The 18866-nt window shown below is 33.1% G+C and overlaps 3 protein-coding genes across 3 annotated transcripts; all 3 read left to right on the top strand.

Annotated features, from left to right (window-relative positions):
• The first annotated feature begins 2097 nt into the window (after window positions 1-2097).
• On the top strand, window positions 2098-3555 carry LOC133801917 (probable LRR receptor-like serine/threonine-protein kinase At1g53430). Its single transcript, XM_062240146.1, has 4 exons — window positions 2098-2233; window positions 2335-2572; window positions 2717-2867; window positions 2976-3555. Exons 1-4 carry the CDS (start codon window positions 2113-2115, stop codon window positions 3318-3320), a joined length of 855 nt encoding a protein of 284 aa, XP_062096130.1. The 5' UTR covers window positions 2098-2112; the 3' UTR covers window positions 3321-3555.
• A 5506-nt stretch (window positions 3556-9061) lies between these two features.
• On the top strand, window positions 9062-11412 carry LOC133802013 (probable leucine-rich repeat receptor-like serine/threonine-protein kinase At3g14840). The gene is made up of 12 exons (XM_062240245.1): window positions 9062-9144; window positions 9226-9294; window positions 9373-9444; window positions 9542-9616; window positions 9704-9763; window positions 9891-9956; window positions 10051-10116; window positions 10319-10384; window positions 10499-10537; window positions 10632-10666; window positions 10754-11133; window positions 11206-11412. The coding sequence occupies exons 1-12, from the start codon at window positions 9062-9064 to the stop codon at window positions 11410-11412; spliced, it is 1218 nt and encodes a 405-aa protein (XP_062096229.1).
• LOC133801904 (G-type lectin S-receptor-like serine/threonine-protein kinase At1g61490) lies at window positions 10241-13465 on the top strand. The gene is made up of 10 exons (XM_062240127.1): window positions 10241-10384; window positions 10499-10537; window positions 10632-10666; window positions 10754-11404; window positions 11550-11693; window positions 11845-12008; window positions 12126-12333; window positions 12440-12677; window positions 12770-12920; window positions 13014-13465. Exons 5-10 carry the CDS (start codon window positions 11585-11587, stop codon window positions 13320-13322), a joined length of 1179 nt encoding a protein of 392 aa, XP_062096111.1. The 5' UTR covers window positions 10241-10384; window positions 10499-10537; window positions 10632-10666; window positions 10754-11404; window positions 11550-11584; the 3' UTR covers window positions 13323-13465.
• Window positions 13466-18866: the final 5401 nt, after the last annotated feature.

Here is an 18866-nt window from a genome sequence, read left to right as displayed (position 1 = left end):
TGACTAGTGAGTCACAGCTTCACAGTTAATACTGACACCATTGCCAATTCTGACCAAGAACTTAAGTATTTTCTCTAGATTATTCTTATTTTCTTCTTTGCTGATTTATATATGTCATATATTGCTTGTGCAGTTTTTGAAGGATTAGATCTACAAACTGGTTTCTTTACCTTTAAACAAATTAAAGCTGCCACAAACAATTTCGATGCTGCAAACAAAATTGGAGAAGGTGGATTTGGATCAGTCTACAAGGTATCCAAAACTCGTTAATTTCATGGTTTTTCATGGATGCATTCACCTATTTTCTTGTTTCATGAAGCATGTCATTTATATGTATATGGAATTGTTGGATTAAAATCAATGATCTATATTTATAATTGTTAATTAATATTTTTAAAAATAAATTTTGACTTTTTCAAACTTATAGAATGACTACTTGATAACATGGTAGTCGCATATTTATTAATGAAAGAAAAAAAATCTTATTTAATATTCATTTTCCATTCTAGATTCATTCATTTTATCCATTCCATGAGAAAAAAATTATTTTAGAATTAATGAAAATAATTAATGTGACAATTATCTTTTAAAGTGATGTTTATTGCCTAATTAATCTAATAAAATTCAAAATTATTGATTTTATATATTTTATTTATTTATTTTCATCATCATTATAATCATTTCTCATCAAAAATTTATTTAGTGATTTATGATATTCATGCATGCGTAATAATCATTGAGAAGTCTTCCATATATATATAACAACTATACTAAAAAAGTTAAGAAATCATTTTCCACCACTAAATACTCGTTAAAGTTCTTAATAATAACATTGTTATCAAATTATCAACAATAGATAAAACTAAAGTCATCATTACCTCAATCTTCATTATGTAAATTAATTAAAGATATGAAATGCCCATTAATTCTTTTTACCTAATAACGTAAAGGAAAAACACAAAAAATTTACTTTATAGAGATAAGTTGTTCTAAGTAACAAATTCAATAGGCTTGCAATTCATTTAACTTAGGTTATAATCTTTATTATAATTTTCTTCAAAATACTTAAAATCCTAGAATTAGGTAAATAATAATGCCAAGGTCCGCAATAGATTAATGCATAACCCTCATAAAAAATATAAAATAATAATTATAATAATAAGGATAGAAGAGTATAAGCAATTTGTAACACGAAAATAGAAAAATAATAGTTATTATTGTGGAAGTTGTGTTTAGGGCCTTAATATGCTAGAGAACTCTAGAATCTACTTGATAGTGGGCTTGGCCCAAAACTAGAAAAATCTAGCAAATCACTTTTCTTCTAAACACTACAAACTTCTAGAATGTTCTATGACTTTTATGAAACTTAATTATATAATTCTATATAATTCTAGATAATTCTATAGTATTAGTAATGATAGAAATTTCTAGAACAGTCTAGAAACTTAGAAGTGGTAGTGACTTTTCAATATTTATGACACCATTTTAAGTCATGCAACAATACTATATGACATAAAAGAGTTTTAGAGGTTCTTATGTCTTTGGCTTGTCATAATATGTAAGATATTATGACTTACTCTGCAAGACAAAAAATTCATAACATATTTAGTCGCATAGTGCAAGACATACGAAGTCTTATTATGCATGACTCAATAGATAATAAATTTTTTTTTTTATTGTTCCTTTAAAATGTAATTTCGTTTTCAAAAGCCAAAAAAAAAAAAAAAAAAAAACACCCCATAAAGCATACACGTTACATATGACAACCCATTACTTCTTCTTCTACTTATTATTATAAAAAAAAATAATGTCTAGCACCTTGGTGACATCATAAACTTTTAATATCACTTAGAGTGCTCAATACCCTTGCTTGTAATAGCGTATTCTTCACTTGTAATGTTTTAGAACTCTTAAAAACAGAAAAGAAACTAATTAAAACTTAAAAATAAATAATCACATAAGAATAATTTTAAAAACTACATTTATTTGGTAGTTAGCAATATAATATTTCTTATATTGCAGGGTGTCCTCTTAGGTGGAACTATTATCGCAGTCAAGCAACTTTCATCCAAATCAAAGCAAGGAAATCGTGAATTTACAAATGAAATTGGCATGATTTCTGCTTTACAACATCCCAATCTTGTCAAATTGTATGGATGTTGTATTGAAGGAAAGCAACTATTGTTGGTTTATGAATACATGGAGAATAATAGCCTTGCCCATTGTTTATTTGGTAAGGTTATTATTTTCTACATTTTTCTCTCTTTATATACCTAAAGACTTTCCTAGTATGATGAATTCATTAATTATCTTGCTTATCTTAATACTTAAAAGGTCCCGGAAAAGGTCTTGTGAAAATAGATTGGACTACAAGGCAAATAATATGCATAGGCATTGCAAGAGGCTTGGCTTTCCTACATGAAGAATCAACCCTAAAAATTGTACATAGAGACATCAAACCCACAAATGTACTACTAGATAAGGACCTTACCCCGAAAATATCAGATTTTGGTCTGGCGAGACTAAAGGAAGAGGAAAACACCCACATTAACACCAAAGTTGCTGGAACTATGTGAGTTATATATATATATATAAGTTCACATTATGATTGTCATGGAATTGATATACTAACCAATTTTATTCTATAGTTATTGACACCATTTAAGAAGTGAATTAAACTTGATCTTGTTTTAATGAATGGTTGTGGCTGTTGCAGAGGATATATGGCCCCGGAGTATGCACAATGGGGTTACTTAACTGATAAAGTAGACGTGTACAGTTTTGGAGTTATGGCAATAGAAATTGTGGCTGGAAAAAATAACATGAGATATAGCCCGAATGAAAACTTTGTGTGCCTTCTAGACTGGGTAACATAGAAATTCATAAAATGTTTTTCATCTCATAATTAGTTTTAGTTGATTTCTTCTTTCTAGCTCATATTGGTGATGATGCAATCTTACTTTTGCTTGGTGAAGGCCTTTTTCTTACAACAAAAGGGAGATATAATGGAGTTGGTGGATACAAATTTGGGATCTGAATTCAAAAAAGAAGAGGCAAAAAGAGTGATTAATGTAGCTCTATTGTGCACAAATCCATCACCTTCACTTCGCCCCACCATGTCTACAGTAGTGAGCATGCTTGAAGGCCAGACTGCTATTCCTGAACTAGTCATGCATTCAAGTATTCATGGTGATCCATTGAGGTCCACCGAGTTACGAGACAAGCTTGATCAAATTTCACAACAAAACTCTAGTGCATCTCATAGTCCTCTTGCTCAGTCATCCTACACAACATCATGGATTGATTTTTCCTCTACATGATCTCTTTGTCTTTAGTGAGAGTTAACATTAGATCTTTTTTTTTTCCCTTTTGTTTTCCATATAACTATGTCTGTATTATTAGGTAAAAGTGTAAACTAGAATTATTAGCGAACAATAAAAGAAACTTATATGATTTTATTATTCATATTGATGTATTGTTACTAAAACTAATACCCGTAAACAAATTATGTACAACATTACCAGGAAATGATATCAACAGTGGATTTGATTGAGAGCTAAGATAACCTTTTGGAAATAAATCAATTTCAACACCCAAAAAGTACAATAGAGAACACATCCTTCATCTCAAACTCATATCCAAGTTTTAACTATAACATTGTCTATCCATATTATCATCAATAATAACTATATCATCAAAATATAAGGAAGCTTAATGGTGCACGAAGAGAGTCAAGTCATGATTTAAGGAAAACCCAAGAAATCATGCTTGAGGTGCTTGTTTGAGACTGTATGGGAGTAATTCCGCCGTAAATGATGTGGCGCGATTTTACAAGTAAAGGAAGAATGATGCGCAGAACGCGATAGAATATGAGAGATGATTGAATAGATTGATGAGCTCTGAGCTCAATATGATTGAAAAGATTGATGAGCTCTGAGCTCAATATGATCAAATAGATTGATGATCTCTGAGCTCAATATATTGATGAGTTTGAGCTCAATATGATTGAATAGATTGATGAGCTCTTCAACTCAATATGATCGAACAGATTGCTGAGTTTTGAGCTCAGAATGATTGAATAGACTGATGAGCTCTTCAGCTCGATATGATCGAACAGACATAATGATTGAATAGATTGATTAACTCTTTAACTCAATATGATCAAATAGATTGTTGAGCTTTGAGCTCATAATGAATGAGCTACGCGGAAGGCTACTGATTGAAGCTAAGCATAGGGATCATGGAATATCTGCGCTCAGAGTGTGAAGAAGAGAAGAAAGACTTGAATAGAGTTAGTAAAGCTGAACATGTGGACCAATCACGATAAGCTCCTCTAACTTTATTCTTTATCTTTTCTCTATAAATAGTTTAAGATGGGTTTATTCTTTATCTTTTCTCTATAAATAGTTTAAGATGGGCCAAATGTGGTCACAAGGACTTTAAGTGGATTAGAGTCTCAGAGAGAGAGAGAGAGAGAGAGAGAGAGAGAGAGAGAGAGAGAGAGAGAGAGAGAGAGAGAGAGAGAGAGAGAGAGAGAGAGAGAGAGAGAGAGAGAGAGAGAGAGAGAGAGAGGGAGAGGGAGAGGGAGAGAGGGAGAGGGAGAGGGAGAGGGAGAGAGCGAGAGGGGGAGGGGGAGGGAGGGAGGGAGGGAGGGAGAGAGAGAGAGAGAGAGAGAGGGAGAGAGGGAGAGAGGGAGAGAGGGAGAGGGAGAGAGGGAGGGAGGGAGGGAGGGGGAGGGAGGGGGAGGGGGAGAGAGAGAGAGAGAGAGAGAGAGCATTGAGTTGACTTAAGCATCGAAGTGTTTTGCAGGTACACCCATTTCGTTCTCTCCACGCATTCTAACGAAAAACACATTTATGCCTTTGGCTATGCCAACAGAATGTGTATGATTTAGGCAATCTACATCAACACAACGAATAGTCTTCAACTCCAAAAATATGTGGAATTAATGAAAAGATAAAGGAGGAAGATTTGAACACGAACAGAGACCATATAAGACGTTCTCAAGTTTGCAAGGTTCTCTATGATTACAGTGGACACCAAGTGGAGAAACCATATAAGCTTCTCTATGAGGTGTTCATTGTCACATGCCGACTATTTGGGAACTCCAAGTAGACGGAATGTGCGACACTTGCGAACTCTCCAAGCTAACAAGTTAGCCTACAACTCACGCCTGCGTGCAAACAAACTCAGTGGTTAGCCACAAACACATCTCGGACATGCAACGGGAAATAACGAAGCATGAGCAAGCACAAAGAAAGTCATTCCATAGAACGTCCACACCAATTGAAATATATATTAATGTAATAAATTTCTTTATTCCTTATTTAAAAAATAATAATAAAATCATTCCCTTCAAAATTGTTATGGAAAAATTATAGCCATACAACTAATTGAAATATATATTTGATGACAGACATTTTAATTTAGGACATCCGTAACTAATTACATAACACTTGGAGCATGCTCAACAATTTATAAAATTAATTAATAAATTTTAAAAAATAAAAAATAACTTTTATTGTTTTATTCTTTGTATAAATTACTTATTAGATTTGTTCATAGCTAGTTTTATTGAATTTTAAATTTGTTGAAATGTTTAATATCATAACAAAACTTTAAAAGTTTAGAAATTTTTGTAGTTTTTTCTGAATCAATTTTTTCCCTGTTTTTGTTACTTGTAGCTAATAGATACATTTATAACATTATAAAAAAAAAATTCTTTATTAAACTTTTTCTAACTATTTAATCAATTATATAACCCAACAAAAAAATCACAATCAACTTCTATAAATAGTAGGTAAAAGATGGATATTTTTGTTTTGTTTTAATTTTCATAATAATTGAATAAAAACAATTAATTGTATGGTCAAATTTATAATAAAAATAATTTTTTTAAGATAAAACTGGAATAATTTTATGATTTATGTGATATTTGGTTATAGGCAAAAAGTTTGGGGGATAATTTATATTAAGAAAATTCATTAGGGGTAAAAGAATACTAACTTTGCCATTTAGGGAGCATTTGAAGAAAATATAAAAAATGAAGAAGCAAAAACATATTACTAACAAAATGAGGGACAAATTGACTAATTATTATTATAATTGTTATGAGATTATTGGAACTTTTCTTTGCATGTGTTGCACAGTCCAAAATGCATTAATTTTTTTTTTTTCTATATTATGAGGTAAAAAAAACATTATCTGTAGAAGATAACTTTAACCATTACTGCTAATTACTTAAAAATTAATAAAGCGTACAATTAATATCACATTTTGTAAATAGGCTTTACAAAATGATTTTGGACTGTTATGGGATTTCTGGTAGTGTAAGCTTTGTTTTATGTATTTAAATTAGATTTATACTTTAATTGAAGTTTATTTTATGATTAGTAATTTTTTGATTAATCTTATCTTACCTAATTAAATAAAGTTAAACTTTTTTTTGGAACCGTTATAAGGGTTTTCTCCCACACTTTCGTTGATATTGACGTGGACTTCTTTAAAAGGATATGGTCAACAGAATCTGGATGGCAAGCTTCCATCATCACTATGGAAGCTACCTTACCTTACGGAAGTGTACGTAAAAACAAATACTTTGTTCATTCAAATACTTTTCAGTCAGTGTATATATAATACCAGTCTTTCTTCTTGGGGGCCAAGTCCGTTCAGATTTGATAATGCTTGGTTGGACCATAAGGATTTTCCTAGCCTTTTCAAGAAGTGGTGGGGTCTGGCCAAGGGGCATGGGTGGCCTGGGTATCAGTTTATGTGCAAGTTAGACTTGGTCAGAGACAGAATAAAGAAGTGGAGCCGGGAAGCATTTCGTTTAAGAATGGATTCTAAACAGTCGATGGAAAGGAGGTTGGTCGCTTTGGATAGAATAGAGGAAGGCGGTCTATGGAATGAACAATTTTGTCAGGAACGCTCAAAGTTGAAAAAAGAATGGCAGCAATTGATCTTGGAGGAAGAGAGAAGTGTGTGGCTTAAGTCCAAGTGTCAATGGGCAAGGGAAGGGGATGCCAATTCCAAGCTCTTTCACAACATTCTTAGTGCTCGGAAAGCTAAAAACTTCATTTCAAGGATAGAGCAAGATGATGGAACTGTTTTGGTTGATGACGTTGATATTGAAAAGGCTATTGTGGGTTTTTTTTCTTCCTTGTATACGTCGGTCTACAGGAAATGGATTAGGGTGGACGGGATCTCTTGGGAACCTATTCCGTCTGTGTTGGCTTCTTTGATTGAGCGGCCATTTTCTGAGGATGAGTTAAGACAGGCAGTGTTTGATTGTGATGGGTCCAAGGCTCCGGGGCCAGATGGTTTCTCCATGGCTGTTTATCAGAAAAATTGGGACACAGTCAAAGGCGATTTGATGAACGTCTTGGAAGGTTTCTTTAAGGATGGAATTATTCAAGGGAGAGCCAATGAAACTTACATTTGCCTTATTCCCAAGAAAATTAATAGTTGTCGTGTGAAGGATTATAGACCTATCAGTCTTGTCACTAGCTTGTATAAAATCATCTCTAAAGTGTTGGCTAGTAGACTTCGAGGTGTTTTGGCCGATACAATAGCGGATTCTCAAGGAGCTTTTGTGGAGGGTAGGCAGATTTTGGACACTGTTTTGGTTGCAAATGAGGCGGTTGAGGAGTACAGGAGTAAGGGTAAAAAGGGTTGGGTCTTCAAAATTGACTTTACAAAGGCTTATGATTGTGTGGATTGGGGTTTTTTGGATTTTGTTCTGCAGAAAAAAGGTTTTGGAGAAGTTTGGAGGCGGTGGATGCAAGGATGTCTGTCATCTACGTCTTTCTCTGTGTTTTTAAATGGGCGTCCTAGGGGTAAATTTAAGGGATCGAGGGGTCTTCGTCAAGGGGATTCCTTGTCCCCTTTCTTGTTCACGTTGGTGGTGGATGTTTTGGGAAGAATGATTGATAGGGCTAAGAGTAGTTTGGCTTTTAGAGGATTTACAGTGGGAAGTGATGGAGTTGATGTTAGCCATCTTCAATTTGCAGACGACACGATTTTCTTTGTTAATGATGATGAGTCACTGGGGGTGCTCCTTGACATCTTGAAGGTCTTTAGTGAGGTGTTTGGGCTATCTATTAATTTGCAGAAGTGTCAATTGTTGGGGATCAATTTGCCCGAGGAGGTCGTGGATCTTCGGGCAAGTGAGATAGGTTGTGAAGTGGGTCAATGGCCTATTCAGTACTTGGGACTTCCTTTGGGAGGCTCACCAAGAACCAAAGTGTTTTGGGAACCAGTGATGTCAAAATGCATTTGTGAGAAATCTACAACGGAACTTCCTCAGTGGTTCGATACCGCCAGAATGGGGTTCATCAAAGTTGGAATCGCTGTAAGTTTCCATTTATCCCTATACCATTATTCAAGATATATTAAGCTGTAAAAGGCCTGCAGTAGTAATTGATTGTTTGAACAAATGTGGGCGTGCAGGGATGTTAGTGTGAACAATTTATCAGGGCCAATCCCTGCCGAATTAGGAAACATAACCACTCTCAGAGAATTGTATTCTCTTTCTCAACCCATTTAATTTCTCTCTTTTAAACTCCTGTGATTTGCTAATTAAAATAAATTTACAACGGTCTTTCTTCTCCCTTGCAGAAATCTACAACGGAACTTCCTCAGTGGTTCGATACCGCCAGAATGGGCTTCAACAAAGTTGGAACAGCTGTAAGTTTCCATTTATCCCTACCATTATTCAACATTAAGCTGTAGTAATTGATTGTTTGAACAAATGTGGGCGTGCAGGCTTATTGACGTGAACAATTTATCAGGGCCAATCCCTGCTGAATTAGGAAACATAACCACTCTCAAATATTTGTATGCTCTTTCTTAACCCATTTAAATTCTCTCTTTTAAACTCCTGTGATTTGCTAATTATAATAAACTCACAAATTCAGGAGCATGGAGAGCAACTTGTTTTCTGAAACTATTCCCTATGAGCTTGGGAAATTGGCAAACTTGGAATATTTGTGAGAATCCCTTCCCTAATCTTTTCAAAGAAATTAACCTTTTCATCACATCTAGTAGTAAAAAAGTAGTAGAAATGACATTAACTAATTTAAATGCAAACAATCTCACTGGACAGTTCCCTCTGTCTCTCACCAATCTCCTCAAGTTATACACGCTGTAAGTGACAATGTGTACTATAACTTACTTCATAGCTCAAATGAACCAACATATTTTGGTGACTCATGTTTTCCATTGCAGTAGGATCAGTAGTAACTACTTCACAGGAAGGATACCTGAGTTTGGCAATTGGAAACAACTTAACAGATTGTAAGAGCTACTGATCTCTTTGTTGGTTTTCAAAATTTATGAGCAATTTATATTGATTTTACGTGCTACTCTCCACAGAGAGATGGAAGCAAGTGGTTTCAGTGGGCCAATTCCTCCTAGTATTTCTACCTTGGCAAACTTAACAGAGTTGTAAGTTCTTTTTCATTCTCTACTTTTCTCTGTCTCCTTTACATCTTAATATATATGTTTGCTAACTTCGTTTGTGATGATGAGGCAATCTTTGCAGAAGTATAACTGACTTAAATGGGGAGAACTCGTCAGATTTTCCCGACTTGAGTAAAATGACAAACCTTTCTACGTTGTAAGCTCCATACATAGACTTTTGTGATGGAACTCAACCTAATATTTGATTATTTTTTAAATTATTTGACCATGTTTGAAATTGCAGGACAATGAGGAGCTGTAATTTAAGAGGAAATATCCCTCAATATATTCTTAATTTGAGAGGGCTAGATGTCTTATAATTGTTCGATTATTCACTTGTCAGATTTTCTATTCCTGTATAGCATTTCCTTGGAATTTAAACACTTAATCTTTAGCGAATTTAACAGACATCTAAGATCTTTATTTTGCAGGGATCTCAGCTTTAATAAACTAGAAGGGCCATTTCCAAATTTTCAAAAATCTCCTTTGCGTTATATGTAAGTAACTCAAACTTCATTGGTCCCTTTTTTTTTATTACTCTTTTCTTTATAATTAAACTTCTCTTATGCTATGGTGTTGCACATTGAATAGATATTTAACAAGTAACTTACTCAGTGGGCCTATTCCAGCGTGGATGATCAACTTCGGAGATGCTAGGTAAGTTACCAATGCTATGTTTTACAAAAATGTGTAAACCAGACCAAAATTACCAAGAAGAATGATGACCTACAAACCCCAACTCTAAGCTCACTCTTTAACTCTTTAACAGAAGACGTAACAAAGAAGATAATTTTGCCAATACAAAAACAAAGTCACTTAAAAATATTTAGCTAGTGCTGAAGTTTCTTACTGTGTTCAGGAACATAGATATATCTTACAATAACTTTTCAGAGATATCTGAACCATCAAGTTGTCAAGATCATTTGTAAGAGTTACTTCCTTCCTTTCTTTCTTTCTTTCATTTATTTCTATATTCATTGAACCGTAAGCATTTCACAATTGAATATATTTGTGTCTTAACTTTCTTTTTTTTTATCAGCAATCACTTTCAGAGCACATCTGGTCATGAAAATAGCTCGTAAGCTTTAACAAACAATTAAAACAAGAATAACAATAGTTTTGATTATGATTATACTTTATACTAATTCTTGCTTTGAATATGATTAATGTAGAACACTCAGCAAGTGCTTGGCTCCATGTTCAAAAGGTAAAAAAAAAAACCATTCATTGTGTTGACTATAAACCATTTCTTTTGTATATTTTTAACCAACATTGTTTGATCTTTGATGTGTAGATTATTATTCATTGCATATAAATTGTGGTGGAAATGAAACTACCATTGGAGGCATAAAGTATGAAGGGGATGGGGAATTTGTAGGTCCTGCAAATTTACTCCTTAACTCAGCCAACACTTGGGGATTTAGCAACACCGGTCATTTCAGAAATTCTGAACAAGAAGTGCCAGAATATATAGTAAATAATGTATCTGAATTAAGAATGAACAACTCTGAGCTCTACACAACTGCACGCATCTCGCCTCTTTCGCTAACTTATTTTGCTCGTTGCTTAAGAAATGGAAATTACACCGTGAAACTACACTTTGCAGAGATAGTATTTAGAAACGACAGATCTTATGAGAGTTTTGGAAGACGAGTATTTGATGTTTATGTTCAAGTAGCTTAATCATTATGCTACTTAATGCAGCTTGTGAACTTATGTTTTACTGAGTTAAGTAAGTTATTATAGGGAAAGCGGGAGTTGTCAGATTTCAACATTAAAGAGGAAGCTAAAGGAGTTGATAAGGAATTTATCAAAGTAATTAACGCAGTTGTTGTGAGTCATAACACATTGGAGATCCGCCTCCAATGGACGGGGAAAGGGACAAGGAATGTTCCAAAGCCAGGAATATATGGGTCTTTAATATCAGCTATCTCAATAGAATCTGGTAAGTAACACACAATTGTGTGTGTTTTTTATTAGGATGAAATTAATTATTGATTATTTTTGTTTGTCTTTATTACTTATTATAATGTTATATATGATCAAGTCATGATGTAAAATGATTGATGGACTCATATATGTTATGATAGTTTATTCTGTATCTTCTCATTCACGGGAAGGACATATGAGTAAGACCAAAATCATTATCGGCCTTGTTGTAGCTATTTCTGCTGGTGGAGCATTATTAGCTGTTGTAGCCTTCGGTTTGCCTAGACGAAAAGCTAAGAGAAAAAGTAAGAATAATATCTATCTAAGCTTCAATTTGTGATTGTTACTGCTTTGAGCATTACATATCTCATGGTACATGATGTTGGGACCTAAAACTTTGTATTTTTTGGTCGTATTTATTGCTGAATATTATGTGTATTATTGACTTGACATCAGGAACTGCAACAAATAATGATTTGATTTGGACAAGTACTAACTTGAAGAGAGGAAACGATCAACCTGAGCTTCATTTTTTTGACTTGGATAGCATACTAATGGCCACAAACAAGTTTAGTATTACAAACAAACTTGGTCAAGGAGGATTTGGTCCTGTTTATAAGGTCATTTGGTTTTCAATAGTTTACATAGAATCTAATGCACTACAATAATAATGGAGAAATGCAGGTGAATGGGTGAGTGAATGAACTAATTAGTTAGCTATGTTTGGAAATTTACAGGGACAACTACATGGGAAGGAAGTTGCAATGAAAAGACTGTCTAGCAGCTCATCACAAGGCGATGAAGAATTTAGGAATGAAATGATATTGATCTCCAAACTTCAACATAGAAATCTTGTTAAGCTCATTGGTTTCTGCATTGAAAATGAAGAGAAGTTGTTAATATACGAGTTCATGCTCAACAAGAGCTTGGATACTTTTATTTTCGGTTAGTCTCTCATCTTTATCCACATTTTTATCCTTCAGTTAGAAGTGTATTTGTTGGAAATTGTCACTAATTAACTTTTAGTGGTGTGATTTGGTTTCTTATATAGATGATAGAAGAAGGGTAGAGCTTGATTGGGCCATACGATTCAACATTATTGATGGCATTGCGAGAGGACTTGTGTATCTCCATCGCGATTCCAGTTTAAGGGTGATCCATCGAGATTTGAAGGCCAGTAATATTCTATTGGATGAGAAGATGACTCCAAAAATTTCTGATTTTGGATTAGCAAGGATTTTTGAAGGCACTTTAGATCTAGCAAATACTCATAGGGTGGTAGGAACAATGTGAGCATCATTCTTTTAATTTGATGATTTGATAGTACATTGTTGTTATGGCATTTGGCATCTAATTTAGGGGTGTGTTTAATCAATTGCAGCGGCTATATGTCTCCAGAGTATGCATTCAGAGGAATCTTTTCGGAAAAATCTGATGTGTTTAGCTATGGCGTGTTACTACTAGAGATAATAAGCGGGAAAAAGAATACTAGCTTCAAGGATGAGGATCAATACCAAGGCCTTATTGCATATGTGAGTAGTTCACAAAAGAAATCTCTCAAATTGTGTTATTATGTTTGTGTGTTGTGGTGGAAAATTGAGGCTGATATTAATGTAATGAAACAGTCATGGCAGCTATGGAGTGAAGGCAGAGGAATAGAGTTGGTGGATGAAGCATTAGGCGAGTCATATAATGAATCAGAGGCATTGAAATGCATACACATTGGGCTTCTGTGCGTTCAAGACTTTGCCACAGATAGACCTTCCATGACTCAAGTAGCTTCCATGTTAAGTAACCAAATATTTCATCAACCTCAACCCAAACAACCTGTTTTTACTTTTAAAGCCAGCAGTAGTAGTTATGATCCTTCCTCACAAAGTGGTAATAGATGCTCTGTCAATGAGGTCACTGTATCAATGGTTGAACCACGATAAAAAAAGAAAAACTTCAACTGTAAATTATTTTAAATGTATATTGGGCTACACCTACGCTATTCAATATTTTCTTTTAAATTTAATGAACTCCATTTTGTTTAAACTTGAAAGGAAATTACTCTAATGATTGCAACAAAACCAAATGTTATTTTTGTAGGGTCAGATTTGTACAGTTATAACAATACTCATCTCAAGCACATTATGTTACTAGATTTTTAGAGTCATATTTGTTCGGTCTCTAGCTGTACTGTAGAAAATCAGTTGAAGTTGTAGCTGTACTAACATATATATATATATATATGTGGCAAGAAGTACTAAAACTGTCATGCTGGTTCTTGATTTTCTTGGCTGATTGGAGTGCTAATAAGTAAATGTGTCATTTAATTGGTCCAACTGGTTTATATATCTTGCAGCTAACTTCTCATTCGTTGATTTTATTTTTTCACATATATGCTTCACCTTATGTTGAGCCTGTTGGCTGTAGTTTCAGCAAATAAATAAGAGAAGAAATCTGATTTTTTATGCTATAACAATACTCAACTCAAGCACATTATGTTACTAGATTTTAAGAGTCAGATTTGTTCGGTCTCTAGCTGTACTGTGGAAAATCAGTTGATGATCCTGAACTGGTCATGGATTCAAGTATTCTTGATGTTCCTTTCAGGTTCATTGCATTGCGAGACAGGTTTGATCAAATTTCACAGCAAACCTCCACTGAATATCATAGTCTTCTTGCTCAATCATCCAACTCATCATCAATGTTGATTGATTCTTGCTCTGCATGATCTCTTTATTTTTAGTGAATAGGTCTCTTCTTTTTTTAGTGTTTTCCATATAGTTATATGTCTATATATATATATATATTAAGGTCGTAAGTTCAATGGCGATAAGTGTTGTATCCTTGTATGATTGTATTATTCATTTCCTTAATTAATATGGCGATAAGTGTTGTCCCTAAGTCATTCATGTTTGGAATGAGTCCTTTATTGAATAAATGAATATTTTATAATAAGAAATTCATCCTAAATGCAAGTGATTTAATATATAAATCACTTGACACGATAGGAAATTTCGAGACCAATGGTAAATGTCAAAATATGGTCAGAACTATTCAGACAAAAAATTACACAAATCCAAATAATATGAATGAAACTGGAACTGGAACTACAAAAAATGGAACTGGGAAATCAAAGTGGAAGAAGTAAGAACATACCATAGACAAGATAAAACAAACATAAAGAAAAGGTCAAAGTTGGAATTAATGGCTGAAGTGCAAAAATTACCAGTGGAATTTGAGGGCAAGAATGTCTCAAACCTCTTTCTTGCACCACTTTTTACTCTCTTGCTTGGCCAAACCAAAATCTTGATGTTATGTGTCTGGTTTGGTTTGGTTCGACAATTCATGGTGGTCAGAAAACGTATTATTCCAACTACACAAACAATATTCAATACAGAGGTATCTTTAGACAACAAGAAAGTCCATTCGAGATGCATTGAACAGAGAAACAAGAAAGAAAAGAACAAATAAATAACACATCAAATTGTTGAGAAGAGTAGCCTAAGAAAGTCCATTCGAGATGCACCCTCTCAACCTTGACGTCTCAATACACTTCATCTCAACTTTTAATGTGTTGTTCTTGAACTCCAAGGGGTGATCTTAGTTGTTGAAACTTTGCTGATGGAAATGCTTTCAGTCAAAACCTCTCCTTCTTCAGTTGCTTCTCTAATGAAGTGATGGTTGATTGCAATGCGCCTTGTCCAACTATGAAAACAAGGATTTTTTGCCTTTGCCATTGCAATTGCTGATTTGTTGTCATAGAACAACTCAATAGCTTCCTCTTGCTTTTCTCCAATATCTTTTAAAATTCTTTTAAGCCATATAACTTGAGAGGTTGCAGTTGAGGCTGATATATGCTCTGCTTCAGCTGAGGATTGAGCAACTGATTGTTGCTTCTTGGATAGCAAAGAAACTACACCTGAGCCAAGTCAAAAAACATAGCCTGAAGTGCTTTTCATATCATCAACACAGCCTCCCCAATCATTGTCGCAATAGCCTTCTAATTTCACTCCAGTATTTCTCTCAAATCTATAGTTGTACAAGTTAACTAGCTTACTCACCAAATGTTTTGAGTCCATGTTTCAATTGGTTTTATGTGACCTGCACAGGTGAAAATGTCGTATCCTTGTAAGTGCAAGCACAACCACATGGGGTGTTTAGTTTACTAGTTTAGTTCGGTGTGTTATTGTAACGTCTTGGTTACTCCAAGACCGTTACTTTGAACTTTAAACAGTGCTTAACTCATTAAACGAGTCATTAGGTTATAAACGTGCATCTAGGTGTTATTAATAGGCCAGGGTAAAAAAATTATATTAAAAGAAATGGATATATTTTATTTAAAACATTAAACTGTAAATGGGCCCATAAAAATGTTTACAAGTTATTTACAATAAAAAATGGTCATTACAGTGTAAAAATTACAACCCGGCGACCTAAGCGGAAAAATATAGGGTTAACCCCTAGTTCCTCTGAGAAACACCTTGGTCGTGGTTGTCAAGTAGCCGCATATGTACACATCGCCACCTAAGCTCTCCACTCAAGGTTGGGTAAGCTTTTCTTTCCCTTTACCTGCACCACATAGCACTCGTGTGTCAATGCTCATCAAGAAAACTCATTATTGCATGTATACAATATCAATGAATGATTATGATAATCATACTGGGGCTTGCCACCCAATCAGATGAGTGATTAATGAATCACACGTTGTTTAAGTGACTAATGAGTCACACACTTGATAAGTGACTAATAAGTCCATCTCCAAGGATATATTCCATGTATAGATGACTAATGAGTCCATCTCTAGGGTTCCGCTCCTTGAATAGATGGCTAATGATTCCATCTTTGGGGATCCGCTCCCTAAGCCATGTGACGTGTAGGTCACCTTAGCCTTTTGACTCTCGCTCTAAATAACTAGCCTTTAGACTAGACAATCGTTTTTTGTTTTTATCGAACTTAAGGTCGGTCAAGCATTTCATGCTTATGTTGTTAATGCTTATGTCGATTAGATCTAATCTTTTTGGCTTGTGTTAAACACGCTAATACCATTCTTGACTCATATGTCAGTCTCATACGACCAGTACTCAGTACTACTGTCGAACTTGACTAATAAGTCACAACTTCACAGTCAATACTGACACCATTGACGATTCTGACTAATAAGTCAGTACCATTCATAGATAAGCAAAACTGCTTAGCATTTATAATGCAATCAATGTCCACATATAGAACACTCAACATGCCTTCTCCTGAAAAATAGATGACTGAGCTATAAATATTTTATTAATTTTTTTTATATATGTGTGATACTTTTATATTTATATATTTTATTTTTTTAAATGAATAAAATACATTAAAAATAGAATATTTCAATAATGTAAAGAAAAAGTTGGTAAGTTGACCTATGATATAATATAAAAATTTGAAGTAATAAACACTAGTACTTAATTCTTAAAATTAAAAAAAATTGAAGATTTAATTATGATAAATACTCTTATTCATGAAATAACAATGTAATAATACTATTTTCTTAATTGCAATGGCCTTCATGACAACTAATAATTAAAGTGGATCGCTCTTCTTATTATCCATTTGACGATCAATCAATAGTTGTAGTTGATCCTTAGATTTTAGAGGGATATGGAGGAACGATCGATGAAGGGATGTCCTCTCTCTCCAAATCCAAGAATATAATTCCTCCAAAAATGAGGAAATATGGGAGAACAAGACAAGAAAAATATACAGAAAATTATACAAATACCCTTCAAATAATTTAAACACATGTATTTTATAATAGTTAGTTAGTAATTTTGATATTAGACTTGTCCATCCTGCCCAATATTAAGGGCACATGCAATAAGTGAAGGACTATAAATACAGGATAAAGTGTCATCGGAAAATACATATAAATATATATAGGGAACGAATATAATGCATCTTTTTTTTTGCAACATCTGTGTATTTTTTTTTTTTTGGCACCTAAATAGATATAATCCCAATTTTTTTTATATGACAGTGTATATTGTAGGTATTTAGAAGTCAAATTTTACATACATACACAAAAAAACAGGTACGTGTGCAACAAACAGTTTATACCATGTTTTCGATACCATAATTTATTCGGAATTTCTTGAAAATTTATAGGATGTTCTAGATAGTTAGAATGTACACCGTCATATAAATTTTTTTTTGTATTATATCTATACAGGTGCCAATGTTAAGATTTCTTTACTGATTCATGACTATAGTAGAAAAAAGTGAGAAAAAAAAGTTAAATGTGGAGAGAAGAGAAGAGAAATTGTGAGGGAATAAAAGTAGGGTAATTTCAAAAATAATTAAACTTATAAGTTTAACTAAGAAGTAATAAAAATGAAAATTTATTATGATTGATTAATATAGATATTTCCCTCAATTATTTCATAAAATATGGACCATCTATGCAGGTGTGGGGGGGGGGGGGGGGGGGGGGGACCTTGACTTAATTATCACATGGGGGGAGGATCTTGACTTAATTATCACAATTAATGTGATACTCTTCTTGGCCTAGTGGCACCATTTTTCTTGATGAATATTAATGTAATAAATTTCTTTGTTCCTTATTTAAAAAATAATAATAAAATCATTCCTTTCAAAATTGTTATGGAAAAATTATAGCCATAAAACTAATTGAAATATATATTTGATGACGACATTTTAATTTAGGACATCCGTAACTAATTACATAACACTTGGAGCATGCTCAATAATTTATAAAATTAATTAATAAATTTAAAAAAATAAAAAATAACTTTGATTGTTTTATTCTTTGTATAAATTACTTTTTAGATTTGTTCATAGCTAGTTTTATTGAATTTTAAATTTGTTGAAAGGTTTAATATCATAACAAAACTTTAAAAGTTTAGAAATTTTTGTAGTTTTTTCTGAATCAATTTTTTCCCTATTTTTGTTACTTGTAGCTAATAGATACATTTATAACATTATAAAAAAAAAATTCTTTATTAAACTTTTTCTAACTATTTAATCAATTATATAACCCAACAAAAAAATCACAATCAACTTCTATAAATAGTAGGTAAAAGATGGATATTTTTGTTTTGTTTTAATTTTCATAATAATTGAATAAAAACAATTAATTGTATGGTCAAATTTATAATAAAAATAAAATTATAAGATAAAACTGGAATAATTTTATGATTTATGTGATATTTGGTTATAGGCAAAAAGTTTGGGGGATAATTTATATTAAAAAAATTCATTAGGGGTAAAAGAATACTAGCTTTGCCATTTAGGGAGCATTTGAAGAAAATATAAAAAATGAAGAAGCAAAAACATATTACTAACAAAATGAGGGGCAAATTGACTAATTATTATTATAATTGTTATGAGATTATTGGAACTTTTCTTTGCATGTGTTGCACAGTCCAAAATGCAATAACTTTTTTTTTTCTATATTATGAGGTAAAAAAAAACATTATCTGTAGAAGATAATT

The sequence above is a fragment of the Humulus lupulus genome, chromosome 9 (assembly GCF_963169125.1).
Source record: "Humulus lupulus chromosome 9, drHumLupu1.1, whole genome shotgun sequence".
Lineage (NCBI taxonomy): Eukaryota > Viridiplantae > Streptophyta > Magnoliopsida > Rosales > Cannabaceae > Humulus > Humulus lupulus.
Note: the sequence above shows the minus strand (reverse complement) of the source record. Positions and strands in the feature narration are given on the sequence as shown.

Coding starts and splice junctions, on each gene's coding strand:
- LOC133801917 (XM_062240146.1), top strand. CDS start 2,113: ATGATTTCTGCTTTACAACATCCCAATCTTGTCAAATTGTATGGATGT. Junction 2,234..2,334: donor CCTTGCCCATTGTTTATTTG/GTAAGGTTATTA, acceptor AATACTTAAAAG/GTCCCGGAAAAGGTCTTGTG. Junction 2,868..2,975: donor TTGTGTGCCTTCTAGACTGG/GTAACATAGAAA, acceptor TGCTTGGTGAAG/GCCTTTTTCTTACAACAAAA.
- LOC133802013 (XM_062240245.1), top strand. CDS start 9,062: ATGACATTAACTAATTTAAATGCAAACAATCTCACTGGACAGTTCCCT. Junction 9,295..9,372: donor TGGAAACAACTTAACAGATT/GTAAGAGCTACT, acceptor TACTCTCCACAG/AGAGATGGAAGCAAGTGGTT. Junction 10,385..10,498: donor TCAAGTTGTCAAGATCATTT/GTAAGAGTTACT, acceptor TTTTTTTATCAG/CAATCACTTTCAGAGCACAT.
- LOC133801904 (XM_062240127.1), top strand. CDS start 11,585: ATGAGTAAGACCAAAATCATTATCGGCCTTGTTGTAGCTATTTCTGCT. Junction 12,009..12,125: donor GATTTGGTCCTGTTTATAAG/GTCATTTGGTTT, acceptor GGAAATTTACAG/GGACAACTACATGGGAAGGA. Junction 12,334..12,439: donor CTTGGATACTTTTATTTTCG/GTTAGTCTCTCA, acceptor TTTCTTATATAG/ATGATAGAAGAAGGGTAGAG.